General features: G+C 38.0%; 1 protein-coding gene and 1 pseudogene across 1 annotated transcript; both read right to left on the bottom strand.

The window, feature by feature from the left end:
• Positions 1-961: 961 nt before the first annotated feature.
• Positions 962-2,065, bottom strand: LOC100665646 (olfactory receptor 51G2-like; annotated as a pseudogene).
• Positions 2,066-14,701: 12,636 nt separating this feature from the next.
• Positions 14,702-15,759, bottom strand: LOC100665928 (olfactory receptor 51G2-like). Its single transcript, XM_003421463.3, has one exon. The coding sequence runs from the start codon at positions 15,757-15,759 to the stop codon at positions 14,800-14,802; it is 960 nt and encodes a 319-aa protein (XP_003421511.2). The 3' UTR covers positions 14,702-14,799.
• Positions 15,760-20,123: the final 4,364 nt, after the last annotated feature.

The raw sequence follows: 20,123 nt of genomic DNA, 5'->3' as shown, positions 1-20,123 counted from the left end.
GGACACTTCATCAGGAGGGATCAACCTCTGGAGGAGAACATCGTATTTGATGAAGTAAAGGGACAGCGAGGGTAAGGGAGACCCTTGGTGACATGGATTGGAACAATAGCCTCAACAAAGAATTCGAACATACTGGCAATTGTGAGGATGATGCAGGGCCAGGGAACGTTTCACCCTGTTGTACCTAAGGTCACCATGAGTCAGAGTTGATTTGACGGCAGCTATCATCATCCTCATCGCAGCTAGAACAATTCTTCAAAGTTTCTTTTCTCCTCTAATCTCATGACCCATAATGCAAAGACACCTCTTTTGTTCCAAGTTCTGTATCACAATTCTCAATTCTAGCAAGGCATATCAGAGCTTTAAGAAAGGCCAGACATGTAGTAACCTGAGTATTGATTATCAGTAAATTTGGTTATTTCTACCATAAATTTCTTCCTTTCTTTTAAATCATGATGTAGAAAAATAAACTCCTGTTCTCTAATTAGACCTGCTGATTTGGCTTTCAGCGTTTTTTTTTTTTTTTTTTTTTACTATTGGCTATTTGACCTGGGACAATTTGGGTGACTGCTCTGTACTTCAGTTTCCTGGTAAAACCAAAAAACCAAAGCATTTGCTTTCAACTCAGATCTGACTCACGATGATTCCATGTGTGTCAGGGTATAACTGTGCTCCACAGGATTTTCAATCCTGAACTTTCTAAATATATTACTAGGTACTTCTTCTGAGACACCTCTAGATGGATGCAAACCTCCAACCTTTTGGTTAGCAGTCAAGTATTAGTCTCTTATGTGAATATCAAAGATGATGAGATTCACCTTCGAAACAGCAACATAATTCTCTTTTAATCTCCATATTTCATCAGAATTCATAGTACTTGATATGTGTTCAGTAAATATGTGTCTAATGAATGGATATTTACATGGAAATGTGGCTTATATCTTCCCCTCAGGGAGTAGAGTTCAAAACGCTGAGGATAGTGTCACCATTTTCATTGGCTCTCTGTAAAATGTGCTCAGTATAAAATAACAGATTAAGCTACAACTATGGATAGAGCATATCCTTGTCTTTGCTTTATCCAGCAAAGTCTTTAATCGCGCTCTTTGTCCCTTTTTCCTATTCTACTCCTCCTGAAAAAGGCATAACATCTTCAGTTGGATCTGCTTACTCTTCACAGCATAGACAATGGGGTTGAGCAATAGAGGTAAGACATAGTGCAAATAAGAGAGCAGAACACAGCTGAAAGGGGAAGCTCTCTTCTCAAATTGCTGGATCATAGATAGGCCAGGGGTGGGAATGTAGAAGAACAGCACAGCACAGATGTCGGATACACATGTGTTGAGGGATTTGAGGCGCTCAGCTTTGGAGGCGATGGACAGTACTGTTTGGAGGATCATCCCATAGAAGTGAACATTTGTACGGAGTTCAGACACAGTGTGGAGAGCACAATAAAGAGCCTATAGGCACTGTTGATGCGGGTGTCAGCACAGGCCAGCTTCATGACATCAGGGTGTAGGCACTAGGAATGGGGAGGCAGACAATTCAGGCAGTAAGGCAGCTTCTTCAGCGCTATGGGGGCTGGGATATGCAGACCTACACCACGCACCACAATGGCCAACCTGGGTGTGAGGATGGTGCCATAGTGAAGAGGGCTGCTGATGGCCACACAATGGTCAAAGGCCATGGTCAGCAGCACAGAGGACTCCATGATGGAGAAGGAGTGGAGGAAGAAGAGCCGCACCAGGTACACTTCTACTGCCACCTGTCTGAGACCCAGCATGTAGATGGTGAGCATGGTGGGTAGCATGGAGGCAGATAGGTCCAGGTCAGTAACTGCCAGCATGGACAAGAGGTAGTACATGGGCTAATGCAAGGTGGGCTCTGACCTCACCACCCACACGCTTTTCCCTGCCAAGGAAGCCACATATATGACACACAGGGGAATGGAGAGCCAGGTGTGCACAGCCTTAAGCCCTGGGAGGCCTGTTAGCAAGAAGTAGGTGCTGTTATTGCAGTCTGATATGATGATCTGGAGTGGCAAACCTCCAGGTAGAAGTGCAGTCATGGGCCCTAGAATCCAATAAGTTGATTGGTCAGAATTTGTAGCTCAAACTAGGACATTGCGAAAACTTTCCCTACAATGCTATGTTGAACATCCATAGCCCAAATATTTTCCATTAAATGAAAAGTCAGCCAAAGCAGAGAACGCAGAGATTGAACTGACAGAGGAAGATTATGTGTGAGTAACCTGATTCCTGAGGACTAAAATCAATGTTCCAAGGATACAAAATTTGATTGCAACACAGATCTAGAAAGGGACACAGACGATCCTGATTCTGAGTCTTCATTGCACATATTCTAAAAATGAAATCAAGCTCCTTCAACTAATTCATCAAGTCTCCTCAATTTCTGTCGTGTCCTGCTTTAATAATTTCACTGTGTTAGTAGAAATTTATTTGCATAGCATAATAAGGAGGAGAATTATATAAAGAACTCTATTGCCTAATAATATAAAATGATTTACTGGCATGCCAATGTGTTCATACTCACCACACATATTTTTAAGACATGGAAACACAAGAAAAATAGATTATATATTTTTCCTTTTGCCTTCTTCTAAAATTTCTGAGTGAGATAAGCATGTGTGTTGACATATAGATCTAAGAGTGTTAGGGTAAACTCAAACTCAAGAATGGTTAGAATGAGAGGAAATATCATAGGCTTTCTGATACTCCCCAGCATTGTATTAACGAGGATCCAGTGATGGTAAAAAGACAATAATTCGTCTATAAACAGGATATCTTGACTTCCTGCCAACATGGCATCATAGACGTAAGCACCACACTGTCCCTCCACAGCAAAGACCTGAAAAACTAAGCAAAACAGAGAAAAATGTCATTCCTGGAACCTGATGTGCCAAAAGAAGAGAGAAAGAACTCAGTCAAGCATCGAATGGAATAAGAAACTGACAAAGGACAGATAGCAAGGACAGATACCTGCAGAGGGTTTCATCAACTAACACAGTACGGAGCCACCATCTTGGACTCCAGTCAGGAATTGGCAGAAAGGAAGCACAGGAAAGCAGGTTTATGAAACTCCCAGCAGGAGACAGAGTACCTGGTAACCAGCATTACACACTTTCCCACCTCCCATTCTCTCCCTGCTGCTCTACCTCCAAGCTTCTGGCTGCCTACGGTGGCTCTGCCAGCCAGAAAGTGAGGCATCCATGCCGCTTGGATTCCCCCCACCCACGTCAGAGATTGCCAGACAAGGATTATGGGAAAGCAGCTTCACAAAGTTCCCAGCTGCAGACAAAGCATCCAGTAAGAGTGATATACACTTTCCTATCTCTCCCCTTCTCCTCCCACCCCACTTTCAGCCTCCTCTGCTTCCTGCCAGGCAGTCTCTTGGCTGCAAGGCAACTATTTGGACTCAGGATGCTTGGATTCGCCCTGCCCATACTGGCCAGGCCCCTGAGCTGGTGTTGGTTGTTTCCGACTCTTTTGGTTTCTTCTGTACCTCCTGACACCTCCCCTTCCTTTCTCTGGAACACTTGGCTCCTTGTGCCGTCTTTGCTTCTTCTTGAAAGGCTGTGAAGTCATGCTCGACTGGAGAGCCTCTGCCCTGGTTCACAATACCACACTGGTGGGGTCCCTGGGGCTTTTTTTTTTTCCCTTGTTTTGCTTTATTCTGTTTTGTTTTCTTTTTCTTTTCATGGTTTGGGAGCCCTTATAGCCGGGCTACACTGCACAGCTTAGGAGCCACTCCCCCAGTCTACGCGGGCACATAGGTGGGATCCCCGAGGACATTTCTTTTCTTCTTCTTTTTTTTTCTTTTCTCTCTCCTTTTCCCTTTCTGTCTGTCTTCATTTCTCAGTTCTCATCTGTCTACACTTATCTTCTTTTCGTGTCTCCTGAATACCTGGTACTGTGTGGCACTTATGCCCCTCTAACCAGGCTGTGCTATGCAGCCTGGGAGCCACTTCCCTGGTCTTGGCAGTCCCACCGGTGGAACTCCAGGACTCCTGGGGGCTTTTCTTTTTATTCTTTTACAAATTTTTTTCTAGTTATTTTCTTTGCCTTTTTTTTTTTTTTTTTTTTTTGCTTTTCTCATCTCTCCAACGGTAAGCTCCCTTAGCACTCTTCTTTTTTTTTTTTCTTTATTTGCTTGCTTGTTTTTGGTTCCTGTTTTTCTCTCCTCTCTATCCTTTTTCCCACACCTCTGCTGGCTCCACATATCATAGCCTCACCCCTCTCTCCTGCCTATATGCACTGTGTAATGACCATCACACCTCTGAGCAGCACAGGCGCAGCCTACTGGAACCTGCTCAGCACAGATTCCTGGCTTGCCCTGTTGGTCCTCGTACATGCCTCAAACAACCCATTCCAGCCCCTCCCCTTTGCCTGGGCCTGCCCCGCTGCACCATAGCTGAATGACTGTTCCTGCCCATTGGACAAGGAGGTGAAAAGTATCATGCCTATGGATGAGCAAACAACAAAGAAGGCACAGCCCACCTGCTCAGACATAACAAAATAAAACAAAAAAGCAGGACAAAACAAACAAATCTACAATTAAGAAACAAAGAAAATAACTACTGAATGTCCCAAAGACAGCAGACAATAGCAAAACATAAAAAAACGGGACAGGATGGGTCCAGTAGGTGTACAAAATAAAACACCAGATGACTTTCCAGTAGAAGAAAAGGCAGTAGAACAACCTGACTGGGAATTCAAATCTCTAATATTCAGAGCAATCCAAAAGGTGAAGCAAAAAACAAGCAAAAATGAGGAAAAAATAGACAAATTTTTGGAAAAGGCAGACAAATGCATGGAAAATATAGACAGAAAAATGAAACAATTCAGGAAAGTAATACAGAAACAAAATGCCAAAATAAATTCACAACTAGAAATCATACAAAAAGAAAAACTAGAAATCCAAAAGATAAACAACAAAATTTCAGAAATGGACAGTGTCACAGAAGGGCTGAGGAGCAGGTTTGAAATGATGGAAGACAGAATCAGCAAAATTGAAGACGAACACTTGCATACAACTCTGTTTGAAGAAAAATTGGAAAAAAGTATGAAGAAAATGAAGAAACCCTGAGAATTATGTGGGATACAATCAAAAGCAAAACTCTGCAAGTGATCAGAGTTCCAGAACAAGAAACAGAAAACACAGAGAGGATCATTGAAGAGATGTTGCAGAAAACTTCCCTAATATCGTGAATGCTGAAAAGCTGACCATCCAAGAAGCTCAGCGAACCCTATATAGGATAGATCCCAAAAGAAAAACACAAAAGCATATCATAATCACACTCACTAAAACTGAAGACAAAGAAAAAATCCTGCAAGCAGCTGGAGGAAAACAAAAACTCACATAAAGAGGAGAAAAAATAAGATTAAACTCTGATTATTCGGCAGAAACCACGCAGACAAGAAGGCAATGGGGTGACATATATAAAAACTTGAAAGAAAAACATTGCCAACCAAGAATAATATATCCTGCAAAACTTTCATTCAAATATGATGGTGAAATTAGGACATTTCCAGATAAGCAGAAATTAAGGGAATGTAAAAACCAAGCCAAACTTACAAGAATTATTGAAGAGAGTCCTTTGGTTTGAGAACAAACAACATCAGACCACAGCCTGAATCTAGGGTACGAGATTGTTCCAGTCATACACAAGGCCTAGGAAATGAACTCTCAAGGACTTTCCAGAACCAAAACAATTGCAAAAGGGAACCAGAGAGATTAATCTGTAAATGACAACCATTTCAGACAAATAAAAGAGGTAATAAACATTGTAGGTTTGGAACTCTCTAATGGAGAGGAAGGCAAGGCAATACCAAGTAATAATAGACTGGTTCAAACCTAGGAAGGTAAGGGTAAATTTCAAGGTAACCACAAAGATAGTTAACAAATCTACTCATCAAAATAAAGATGAAAAATAAAGTCTCAACAAACAACATTTACCAAAACAAAAGAAATGAAAAAGAAATCCACAAACAAAAGGAACTCAGCACAGGACATTATGCTGGATGAAATAAGTCAATCACAAAAGGACAAATATTGTAAGAGGCCACTACTGTAAAAACTCATGAAATGGTTTATGTACAAAAAGAAACAATATTTGATGATTACAAGGGAACAGAGGGGTGGGGATGGAATAACATTTAATAAACAAAATATAAGCAGTAACTTTGGTGAAGGGTGAGGCACTGAAAGAAAAAAAATAACATAAACAAGATCTCCTGTAAACTTCATTGTAGTCTACAGTTTCGGGATAAATCTCTATCCTCCACATCTTTTCTCCCCTGAACTTCAGCACCTCTCAACTGACAACCCACATATTTTCTAACATAGGTTGCTTATTTCCAGGTGTACCTTTCTGGAAATATATAATGATAAAAAAAAAATTGAATAATAGTCAAAAGAACAAGTAAATTTTGAGGAGTCATAAATTCTACCTTTAGATTTCACTCCCTCTTCCTACCAAGAAGGTATTAACTTTAATTTTCACTGTAATAACTTTCAGCTCATTTATTTTGAGGTGTGTGCTCTAGTGTCCAAATCCTTTTCAAAAAATCTCTTAATTATGGACCCTGTCATTCTTCTGCAGGCAGGCATGTGCAGGTATAATCCTTCTTATTTTTGTTTCACTTTACAATACTCTAAAATCACTTTTATATCTGTCATTTTAGATCACCTTAACCCTTTAAGGTGAATAAGATCAAATTTTATTATACCTGGCTTCCAGATAAAGAAATAGAATCTTCAAGAGATCAAATAATTAATCCTCCCAAGGTCTCATATTTAATAAAGGGTTGATGAAGGATTGGAACAAAATTCTATCTAATTCAATTCTTCTCATTTGCTACATTTTAATTTATATTAAAATGCAGAGATTCAGTCCCACTTTGTGTTTTGAGAATCAGAAACTTGATGTTACCTTCATCCGCGCATCTGAGTAAGTTAAAGACCGGCTTAAAATCATAACTAAAATATAACAGTCACTTCAAACTTTCTATATGTGGTCACACAGTCAGTTATAAAACCCAAATTTTGGCCTACATACTTCTTGAATAAGTAATTACTGCTAAGGAGGCTTATGTGTAGGCACCGGCGTTATAGCTCTCTACAAGAGAGATAAAGTCACTGCTGTGTTGGAGCATCATGAACAAAGCGAACACGATTAGGAATAAAATATTTTAAGGAAATAATATGCACTTATAGAAGGACATCACATGGTCTTGTTTTAGATTAAGTATTCTGAGAGAACTCTGAAGGGGTAACGGTTGGAGTAAGGTCACAATTGAAAGAATGCAGCTTTTGAAGACGTGTGTGATTGAGTGTGACTGTGTGCATTGCCCGTGTCTGTGTTTGTGCCTGTGTCTGTGTGTATATTTGAGAGAGAGACAGACAGACAGAGACAGAGACAGAGACAGAGACAGAGACAGAGACAGAGACAGAGACAGAGACAGAGACAGAGAAAGCAAGTGCATAGAGAAATTATTAGGAAAAAGACCATGAATTGTTAATGTTCACTGTAGCTAGGAGTTAAAATCTGTTCAAGATAGAATAGGGAAAGCAGCAAGAGAGGCACTGGACAGAGATAATTAAAAAACAAAAAAAATCACTGAAAAAATCTATATATTAACCTTAAAAAGCTGAATTCTGCATTTGTACATACTAGGTATACAATTCTGATCCTCAAAGAGAAAAACTAATTATAAAAGTAAAATACATTATTGCTCTCCAAATGGCTATGTAGTTAGAAGAAAAAGTTAAGAAATAAAAGACAAGGCTTGACACCTCTAGCCCTTAGGTGAAGTAGGGAGGGGAGCCCCCATCCCATGCTAAGCTATGTGATGATGATGGCAATCATGCCCAGGCATACACACTGATTAGGACAACCCAATATGTTTTTTCAAAGAATCATCAAATATAAAGAGAAGTGGTGATTATGATTACCAAGGACATTGTTTTATCAGCAGTAATATTTTCAAAAGTATTATTAAGTTGATGACTAAATTATATTTTAGAATAAGCTATGTTGCTGTTAGAAATTGAACATTTATTTTTTCTACTTATGGCTTTATAAATTTTCAATAATTTATTTAAAGACATAGGCGATATGGAAAAGAATATAAATAAGGTGAAGAAATGGTTGGGGACTACAATTGAGGAGGAAGCTGCTGTCAAAATACCGGTTCGCATGCTCTGTGAACTTTCCACACCACAACTTGTACCTCTTCACAGTTACTTATAAGACCTGTTTTAGGATTTTTCAAACTGATTTAAACAGCTCCTCCACAGACTTGATATGTGAAGATACAAGCACTGGGGACATCCTTGCGATGAGCAAAATCAGATCATAATTTTACTTGCATTGCTCTAACTGGGACAAGAAAATGGGCATTAGGAAACAAGAATTTGAGATCACAGAACACGTCTTATTTATTTTTCTGTTTCTCACATCTATCCAAATACCTGACATGGTGCAGGTTTAAAAAACTGTTTGTTTTGAAAAGAGATTTAGAGACTGAAAGCAAACTGATGCAGTGAAAAAGGAGAGGATATGTTTTATGGTCCTAGCTTTACATCAAACTCAATGAATAAACATAATCAAACTTTGTATTCATTCTGGGGTCCTGTAATTGGAACAGAGCAATCTCTTTTCTGCTCCATGATTACGTTATTTGAAGATTCCTAGATATTATTCTGTGCAGTATATTTTGTATAAAATATATATCCAATATTCAGTAATATCCAATCAAACAATGCTGCAAAAGACCTTTGGGCAAATCTGCTGCAAAAGACCTCTTTAAAGTGTTAAAAATCAAAGATGTCACCTTGAAGACTAATATACACCTGACCCAAGCCATGGTGTTTTCAATCACCTCATATCTTATGTATGCAAAAGCTAGACCGTGAGTGAGGGAGATTGAAGATGAATTGAAGCCACTGAATTATGGTGTCGGCAGGAAAATTGAACATACCGTGGACTGCCGAAGAACAAACAAATCTGTCTCAGAAGTATAGCCAGAATGCTGCTTAGCAGCAAGGATAGTGAGACTATGTCTCACATACCTTGGACTTGCCATCAGGAGAGGTCAGTCTCTACACAGGGACATCATGCTTGGTAAAGCAGAGGGTCAGTGAAAAACAGGAAGACCCTCAATGGGATGGATGGACACAGTGGCTGCAACAATGGGCTCAAACATAACAATATTTGTTAGGAAGATGCAGGACCAGGTTGTGTTTCATTTTGTTGTACATAGGTTCACTATGAGTCAGAACTGACTTGATGGCACCTAACAACAACAACATATCCAATATTGGAAAGCTGTCTTCATTATTTTATCTGATGGAGACAATGTCACATTTCTTATCTATAATTGAGGAGAGGAGTGAGAAGAAGCTCATTTGTCACGGATTCTAAGAACAGACTAATTGCTTAAAGGAGTTCTTCCTGCTCACTTGTACATGGATTTTAGTAGAGCTATAAACCTTTTTTTATAAACCTTTACCAAAAGAGAAAAAGTAAAGAAGGAGGCAGTACTGTATTTTCCACTGAATTAATGTGTATTCCTCATGCATCCACATTAGGATTTTCCCCTAAAGCTCACTGAGACTCAAACTCTGTCATGGTAATAAAAAGACAGCGGTTCTCATTCCTCCAAAGAAAATCTCTCACCACTATCAAGGTGGTGTGTATCAAAAATAAGGAATTTTTAATAAAGTTGAGGCAAACATTTGTTTTTTAAATTTGACTACCCTGACAATTTCAAGCTTCAAGATATAACTTCAAAGCTGAAAAAAGACTTAGGAAAAAAAAAAATCACCTAAGCCTCAAAAACAATGACCTTATTCTCTCAGATCATACCTCTGCCACTTTTTTTTTTCTTTTCTTTTCTTTTTGTAAGAGGAAAAAGGCTGTATTTATTCAGACCGAATGCATATTCCAACTTTCTCCCCACACCATTCTCTTCAACTGAACTTCCTCAATCTTAGCTTGGCTTACCTGAGGGGCAGAGAATCAAACTGCATTCAGATGTACTCAGACACATGTGCATCAAGATTTATTTAAGGAGAGAAGAAGATTTTCCAGTAGGTTCCTGACCTCTCTCCATCCTGAAGGTGTTTTTTCTTGCAGCAGTGCATTTGGAGGAGATCTTAAGGAAACCATAGCTCATGGGACTTCTTATGTGGTACTTTAACGTGCTGATCCTCTCTTGTCTCCCTAGCCCATCAATGCACTGACATTCAGGAGTTCACCACCAAGTTATTGATAACATCATCAATCACGTGCTCTTTTTTCTTCTCAAAGCTCCACAGTACTGACTCACCCTTAAGGACACCAAACCTGGGAATATGTCTCCCCTCTGTGGGAGTTTGATTGCAAGGAACTCTTAATGAGGCTTAATATTACAGGGACTTGGTCAGTTCTCTAGGGACAGCACATTAGGGTTGAGGACAGTCATTACCAAACAAGTTCTTCAATATGCTCTAAAGAGACTCCTTTGTGACTAGAAAATCCTTAGGCCCTCTCAGTCTGAAGTGTTTAGATTCTCAATGTTCTCAACCAAACAGGTGCAAATCTAAAGTATACGGATGGGGAAAAGGGGAAATTCTTTAATGTGCCTTCTCATATTGGTTTCTCGAGCAGATCATTTAAACAGAGCTCACAATGAGGCAAAATTATGGAACAAAAATATTAGAACAAATGTATTATGCTAGAATGGGCATTCCAGGCAGGGGATTAAGGTAACCAATAGAACAAATGCTAGAAACAGCACAGTATTTGTGAGGTACTGCAGACTCCAATTGCTCTTTAGTTTCTAGAATACAAAGTTTAAACCAGGAAAAGTAGAATGTTAAAGAAGAAAACTTGGCAGGCTATGCTAAGAAATTTTAACTTTCAAAACTCAACTCAAATGGAATTTATATAATGAAAGCTTTCTTGCAATCATTTAAAAAATTAAAACTGACATTCAGTGGCCTATTACCTCTTTCCCATGAGATTAGCTGGAGATATATAATTTCTTTTTTTTTTTTTTTTAAGCCTTTCTCAGTGCAGAAAGTTTGATTTCATTTTACATCCACTGTCTGAGTGGTGAGCCTTGGAATTAGTCAGAGAACAAGTTGCCAGATTTTGATTACCGTAAATGAATTTATTCCACCTAAAATCTACTATTGCCTTTCTATTGGAATAAACAAGTCTGATAATAACTCTGGGAGATAGTACTCTCAGGCACAGGCACATTTTTGCTCAAACCAGACTTCTTTCAATCCAAGTGGGCTGTTCTGTTACCAGTGTGCACCAGTAAGTATACAGGTATACCTCTACATTTAAGTGTTTCAGGTACAATATTTATTATAGAAATCTTTAATTTCAAACTTAAAGCAGCAGTATGTGAGTTATCATTCAAGGCCATGAATTTCCCTTCTTTGGTAGTTAGCTTTTGTGTATGTATGCTGCAACTCTTGTTCAAATTGCCTGGAATATAAATAACTCTGGATCCAAGCTCTACCTAACCAATTCTTATCCATGTGAAAATGGGGATAGAGTTTAGATATTAGACTCAGGTAAGTCTGGAGTCTTGAACCAAAAAAAAATTTGTAAAAATTGGAAGATAAATTCATTCTGTGCATCTTTAGAGAGAGTAAAACTAAACAGACATACAGCTGGATAACTCTGTGGCAGCTGGAGAAAAGAAGGGTGAACATTTAGCAAAGGTAACATTGTGTTTATAGGGAAGATACCCAATGGTATGCCAGGCTGCAGAGAGATAAATGTTTCCCTCCCATATAGCTCCTTCCTACTTTGCTTTCTTCCAGTGTTTAGTATGTCATGGTTTTTCCAGGGACAACTCAGATAATCTCTGCTACCTCCTATGCTTTATTTTGGACAGCTCCTGTTACTGTGTCTCAGGTCCTCTTTGTTTCTTTCACCCTCTACTGAAAATATATGCTTATCCTTATCCACCTGGGGGAAACTGACTGCAAACTTTTTACAGAAGAGCATCTGAGGCAAAATCTAACTATATTCCCCCTCCCAGATCTTTGCTGTTGTTGTTACAAAGATTTTGAAACAGAATTATGCTTTCTTTTCTCTCTAACCTAAATTATGGAATTACTATTATTATGTTGTCTCTTCATTAAAAGATAAAAAAAAAAAACCTGAAAGTATTCCATTCCTCATATAAATCTCATTTCTCTGCCTCATACTTTCAGCTCCAATCTTGACTAAAACCCAGAAATCATGCAGCCTATTAAAGGAGGTCTACTTTTTTTTTTTTCTTTTGTATTAGGTGATTTGCTGTTATAATAGTAACTTTTTGAATAATTAGTACTGTTCCCGTGGTCTCCCCAGTCCTCGTGTCCAGCTGCAGAATATAAGTTTCTGGGAATCTTTTTGTCCACTGTTGAGAGGACACTCACCTATTGGACTAGTTATGGGATCTAAAAGACACCAAGAGCCAATTTTATGGCAGGATCCAGTGTTCTACAAAATGCTACAATGCAGGATAAAGCATCCGTGGAAACTTTTACCATCATTACCACTCCTATCACTACTACTGCATTTGAAATACTTCAGGCAATGTTGCCTTCTCTAAACTATCTGTTACAATGCTTGTGGAGAAACAATCTTTCCACTCTCTTATTAAAAAAAAAATAATAATGTCAAGCCGATTTCAACTCATGGTGGCACTATCAGACAGAGTAGAACTGCTCCGCAGGATTCCCAAGGCTGTAAAGCAGACTGCCACATCTTTCTTCCATGGAGTGGCAGATGGGTTCAAACTGATGACCTTTCATTTAGCAGCCAAGCTCTTATCCCCTGGGCCACCAGGGCTCCCTCCATGCCCTTCTCTACAATTCCGTTTGAGGCTATACGTTTTGGCATCACCCCTTAATCAATCTTGAATCCCTTAGGGTATTATTCTTGTGCCAGTATGTGTTCTTTCTTTACTTGAAATTTTTGGACAATAAGATCATGTCATTGTTTCAGCAATCACCTGTATACTAATCATCAATAATCTATGTTTGAATTTCCAGTCTCTTCTCTGAGTTTGAGCCTTATATATTTAGGAAGTCTTTAGAGATGTTTGCTTCATTCCCTGCATGAATCTCATATTAAACATGTACGGAATTGAACTTGTCATCTTATTGTCTCTCTTTATTTACACTGCCTGCAAAATGTGCCTTGCTCTACTCAGTCATTTAAGTCAGGAAAAGGCTAACTAGTCTTTCTCCAGTATAGGTAAGACTGTAGGAAAAAAGTATATTCATCATGTAACTACTGCATTGAACTAGCACTATTTGTGTGTTTATTACATTTAGGGGAGCATGTAGATATCTTTAAAATCATTTTTAAGTTAAACACGTAGATGTTTTCAAAAACACGTCATTTAAAAAAATGCCATCAGTTTTGGGCTTTTCATTAAGATAGTTTCATCATTATCAACTCAAATTAAAATATATGCTAGAGTATGCCTACTAATATCCCTGTGATAATCCTTGAGTAAATGATATGAGACTATCTGGTTGCTACTCTGCTAATTTTTTCTTTAACATAGCTTAGTTTTTGAAAATTTATAACATTGTTTTCCTGTACTATTATAATGTCCATCAGCTTGTTTGTTCCATCCCATCCCAGTGTCCCTCATCTATGTCTGCCTTGCAATATGCTATATGCTAGGAAGCCAGCAATTGAATTTTCATAAATCGTATCAAAGAAATAGCTACTGAATTCTGTGTGAGAACTGCAGTTATAACATTCGCAGATTTTATTTTTAAAGCATCTATCACTTATATTTGAGCAACTCATGGTATTCAAGATTAATGAGACTGAAACAAATAGGCTGATAACTAAGAGAATTATGGTTAAAATTGTTGGTATTCTTGTGATTTTTCTTTCCAAAAATTTTAATAACTCTGTTGGACAAAGACATTACAGATTTTAAGAACTAGACACCCATATTATCTCTGAAAATTGTATTGAGAAAGAGAGAAAAACAGAAAAGATTATGGAGTGCTCTAGAAGTGGCAACCAAGAGGTCTTCATAAGCATGACCCTCACATCTACAATTGCATTGTTGCCCTCATGAATATTTTATTCATTTCAAAATCTTCTTCAAAATTTAACCTATTCATCCATTTATTCTTTCATCTAGCTAATACAAACTAAATATCTAATAAATGCAAAGAACCACATTTAAGTGTAAGGTTGCAGTGCTGAACAGGAAAAAGAATACCTGTTTCCATGGGGATTATATTTAATAGTGACTTTCCAAAATGAACCTAATGTCACTGAATCCCAAACCTGCCATCACTTTATTTGCCAAAATTTCTTTCTTCTCAGCTCTAAGGCAAAGCACTATGTGTATATTAATATACTCATCTAAGTTATATTTTATGGCCTCATTTTCATTTATACTACTAGTTCCCTTTATGAGCCTTAAACAATATGAATCTATCCTAAAAATCAAAATCTGCAGTATAGTTATATATACAAATATATATATAGTTATATATACAAATATATATATTTATATGTATGTATAATTTCTAGGGTGTATAATAATGGATAAGAGAGGTTCTTAATAATTACTCTCCTTTATGAAAGACTAGGTAAATAAATACGTGGATTATTTCCTCCAATGAGTGAGAGGAGTTCATGAGAGAGAGGATAATTGTTTTTACAGCACATTCTTTTCTTGCTATGTGACCTCTGTGTTTAGAGTTGCCACTATGGCTAGAGCTCTTCCTGCATTTTCTCTCTCCACCAGATTCTTAATGACCGTGGATGTCTCTAATACCACTCCTTCCAGGGCAGAAGAGGCGCAGCATCCTCAGTCGGATCTCCTTGGTCTTGATAGTGTAAACAACTGGATTGAGCACTGGAGGGGTGAGATAGTGCAGATAAGAGAGCAGCACAGGGCTAGAAGGGGATGCTGTCTTCCCAAATCGGTGGATCATTGACATGGCAATGGGGGGAATGTAGAAAAGTAGCACAGCACAGATGTGGGAGACACATGTGTTGAGGGCTTTCATGCGCTCGGCCTTTGAGGCAATGGATAGCACTGTTTGGAGGATTAGCCCATAGGAGAGGACAATGAGTACTGAGTCCATTCCCAATGTGGAGATCACCACAAAGAGCCCATAGGCACTGTTGATGCGGGTGTTGGCACAGGCCAGCTTCATGACATCTGGGTGCAGGCAGTAGGAGTGGGACAGCAGGCGATTCCGGCAGTAAGGCAGCTTCTTCAGCATGATGGGGGCTGGAATATGGAGACCGATACTGCGTACCACAATAGCCAAGCCCAAGCTTGCAATTCTGGTGTTTGTGAGGATGGTGCCATAGTGGAGAGGGCTCCTGATGGCAACAAAACGATCAAAGGCCATGGTAAGCAGCACAGAGGACTCCATGATGGAGAATGTGTGGATGAAGAAGAGCTGTGCCAGGCAAACATCCACCACCACCTGTCTGAGACCCAGCATGTAAATAGTGAGCATGGTGGGCATTGTGGAGGCAGACAGGCCCAGGTCAGTCACTGCCAGAATGGACAGAAAGTAGTACATGGGCTGGTGCAGGGTGGGCTCTGACCTTACCACCCATATAATCAGGCTGTTTCCTGCTAGGGACACCAGATACAAGGCACATAGGGGAATGGAAAGCCAGGCATGCAGAGCCTCCAGGCCTGGGAGGCCTATTAGGAAGAAGAGGGTGTCATTGCTGTTGGAGTCTGACATGATGACCACTTCCAGGGAGAAGTGCCCTAAAATCTAAAGAGCTGATGAATCAGAAGTTGTAACTCAAACTAGGACCTTGCAAAAAACATTCTCTGCAACATTCTTTTGAATACTCATAACCCAAGTATTTACTTTTGCATGAAAAATGAGCTAAAGCAAAGGACATGGAGTTTGAACTGACAAAATTTATGCATCAGTAGCCTGATTCAGAAAACATCAATAAATAAACCTCCAAAGAGATGAAGTTTGATTGAAACACTGGTCAAGAAAAGCATCAAGACAATTTTAATTCCAACTCTTCATTTTACATGTTCTGAAAATAAAACTGAGTTCTTTCAACTAATTCATGTGTCACTTTTGGAAGTGAAATTCAGGTATCCTCAATTTCTGACAGTTCCTGCTTTCATAACTTCTCGATGTCAATTAGTAGATATTTATTTCCATAATAGAACAAATATAAGAAGTATACTAAGCTTTAGTGTCAAATGTTATAAAATGTTTTTTCTGACATGCCAATGTGTTAATATTTTCCACACATATTTTTAAGAAATATTGTAATGAATAAAGCCATGGAAAAGTAAATTACACATGCTTCTAATTTTTTCTTTGTCTCAAATTTCTGGCTGAAAATGTGTGCTGATAGATGGGGTTAAGTGTATGAAAGTAACCTCAAACTTAAGCATGTTAGAATTCAAAGGAAGATTATAGGCATTCTGACATTCCCCAGCATTGTATTGATGAAAGTCCATTGACTGCAAAAAGGCAAAAAATAAATCAATAGATAACATCTCCTGTAGACCTCATTGTATATTAATGTTTGAGGATGGAACCTCTGTCCTCTATATCTTTGCCTTGTCTCAATGATCTCTGAGCTGCTAACCCACATATCTTCCAATATAGGTTCTTTCATTTCAGAAATAGTAGAAGAGAACCTTATTTTAAAGCATCCTCCAACACTTTCTCATCATAAATCAAGCCAGGGGTTTTCTGGAAATGCATTTCAATAACAGTAGCCAATACAATCAACTGTCTTTTGAGGAGTCTTACAAAATTTGACATTTTTTTTTTCCAAGAAGGCATAAACTGTAGTCTTCATTATAAACAGTTTCAACTTATTTGTCTTAAGATGTGTTTTAGTGTGCAACTCCTTTCTAAAAAAATGTCCTGATTATGGATCCTGTAATACTTTCTACTTGTATTTCACATTACAGTACTTGAAAAACACTTTTGCATCTATAATTTGAGATCACCTTAACCCTCTACATTGGGAGTTGAAATTTTATTATGCATGGTTTCTGGATAAAGAAGTAGAGTCTTCAAGAGATTAAATAAATAATTCACCCAGAGACTTGTATTTCCAAAACCTTCATTTCATGAAGAACTGGAACACAATTCTGGCCAATTCCACTATTTTCTTTCTATACATTTATTTTATGTTACAAGATAGAGTTATTCCTGTGCTGTGTTTTGAGAACAGAAACCTGGTTTGACATCATTTGCATATCTGAGTAAGCTAAAAAGTATCATAAAATCCTGATTTAAAAAAAAAATCAAATATAGTAGTCTTTATAGGTTTCATTATCTGTAGTCACACAGTCAGTTATATAAACCAAATTATTTGCCTAAATGTTTTTTCTCAATAAGTAATTACTGGTAAACACTCTTATTTTTTGGCATTGGCATTATCATCATCCGTAAGATAGATACAATTATTTCTATGATGAAGCATCATGAACAGGATGAAAACAAATAGAGATACTGTCAAAAATATACAACTAAAAAATGTAATCAACGTCTCTTATTTGTACATGTAAGACTTGTTTTATTGTGCACAAAAAATAACCTCTTTGAGTTGATTCCGACTCATGGCGACCCTATAGTACAGAGTAGAACTGCCCCATAGAGTTTCCAGGGAGTGGCTGGTGGATTTAAACTGCCGACCTTTTGGCCGCCAGTCTTAGGTATTAACCACTATGCCACCAGGGTTTATGTTGTGCATATAATCAAAAACAACAACAACAACAAAACAAACAAAATTTTTGAGAAAGTGTTATACCAATGTTAATTTTTTAGTTTTGATACATTTACCATGATTATATAATACATTAATATTAGAGGAAGCTGGATAAAGGATACATGAGAATTCTCTTTAAAAGATGGTAATCTTTGCAGCTCTTTTGTAAATCTAAAATTAATGAAAAACAAACTGTTAAAAGTAAATAAATAAATGTCTTTTACTCTCTAAAAAAAAAAGTAGAAACTTTAATATGCTTTGATAGAAGGGTTGCACATGAGTTCATTACGTTTTAGGTTAACTGTTCTAGAATAATTCCCAAAGAGGAAGTCATTGGAGTAAGATGAGATTTAAAAGAAGGTAGCTGTTTGAAGAAATACGTATATGAGTGTGACTGTGAGTGTGTGTTGTGTGTGTGTCCACCTATATTTGTATGTATAAATCAAAGAAAAAGGGAGATACTTACAGAAATATCAGGTAAAGGGAAAGGCCATGAATAGTTAATGTCTGCTGTAGCTGGGAGCTGGACAATGAATAAGGAAGACCGAAGAAGAATTGATTCCTTTGAATTGAATTGCGGTGTTGGCAAAGACTATTGATTACACCAAGGCCTGCCAAAAGAATGAACAAATCTGTCTTGGAGGAAGTACAGCAAGAATGTTCCATGGATACAAGGATGGCAAGACTAGATCTCACATACTTTGGACATGTTATCAGGAGGGCTCAGTCCCTGGAAAAGGACATCATGCTTAGTAAAGTAGAGGGTCAGTGAAAAAGAGGAAGACTCTCAGTGAGACAGACTGACATAGTGGCTACATCAATGGCCTAAAACAGCAAGGACTGCGAGGATGGCACAGGCCTGGGGAGTGTTTCCTTCTGTTGTACTTAGAGTCTCTATGAGTCAGAACTGATTCAAAGGCACCTAACCACAACAGCATTCTGCTGTGAGAATCTGGAAACATTTTTTTCCTCTTCTACCTGTAGTTTTATGTATTTTTAATAGTTTATTGGAAGACGGAGGAAGTATGGAAAATAACATAAATATGTTGAAAGAAATGTTGGAGATTCATCTGAAGAAGAAGCTGCTTTCCAAATAATAGTTTGAATCCTCAGTATCTGAATATTCTGTCACAAAACTTTCACCTCTGCACAATTTCTTACACCTTTAAGAACTGTTTTAGGATTTTTCTAACTCATTAAACAATCCCTCTACAGATTTGATATGTGAAGACACAAGCACAGGGAATGTCCTTGGGGTGGGCAAAATCAAATCAGCAATATTACTTTCATTGTACTAACTAGGACAATGAAACCAGCATTATAAAACAAAGACTTGATATCCACAGACACATGAAACATGTCTCATTTATTTTCCTATTTCTGACATTTATCCGTGCACATGGCGTGGGACATGCTTGAGAGACTATTTGTTATAAAAATAAATTTAGTTTTTAGAAACGTATTACTGCAGGGCAAAAGCAAGAGACATGCTTTTTGAGGCTAGCATCACAACAAACTCACTGAATAAACATGATCAAACCTCATATTCCCTTTGGGTCCTATATATTGGAATAAAGCAATACACTCCCTGCTTACTTGGTTGTATCATTTGAAGTTTCATAGAAATTGCTCAGTGCAACTCATGTCGTGAAATACATAATTCAGTATTACGGTAATTGTCATCATTATCTTATCTGCTAGGGACGATAGAATATTTCTTATCAACAACTGAGAAAAGGAGTGAGCAGGAAAGCTCATTGGCCACAGATTATGAGAATGAACTCTAAATTAATTGCTTAAAGGAGTTCTTCCTGCTCACTGGTAGGTAGATGTTAAAAGAGCTCTAAGCCTGTGCATGACAGGAAAAGCAAAGTAGGAAGCAGTACTTCACTTTCCCTTGAATCAATATGTAGTCTTTCTCCATCTACATTAGAATTTACACCAAAAGCTCACTAAGACCCATACTCTGGCATGATAATCAAAAACTGAAGGTTCTTATTTCCCCCAAGAAATCTCTCAACACTCCATACATACAGACCATATCAAGGTGGTGTGCATAAAAATGAGGTATTTTTAATAACAAAATTGAGTCATATATATATATATATACATTTAATTTAGGCTGTCTTTTAATTATTCTTAAAATTCTTAAAATTTAAAGCTTCTAGTTCTACATTCAAAGATGATAAAGCGATTATTTAGAAAAAATATTACTCAGATCAGTAACTATGAGCTTATGGATTCAGACTATACCTTTTTCACATTTTTTCCCCCAAAAGGAAAGAGATTTATATTCTAGTCTTCTCCCCATCCCATTCTCTTCCACCAGCCTTTCTCAATCTTAGTTTGA

Source organism: Loxodonta africana, chromosome 7 (assembly GCF_030014295.1).
Source record: "Loxodonta africana isolate mLoxAfr1 chromosome 7, mLoxAfr1.hap2, whole genome shotgun sequence".
NCBI lineage: Eukaryota > Metazoa > Chordata > Mammalia > Proboscidea > Elephantidae > Loxodonta > Loxodonta africana.
This window is presented reverse-complemented; position numbering and strand designations above follow the sequence as displayed.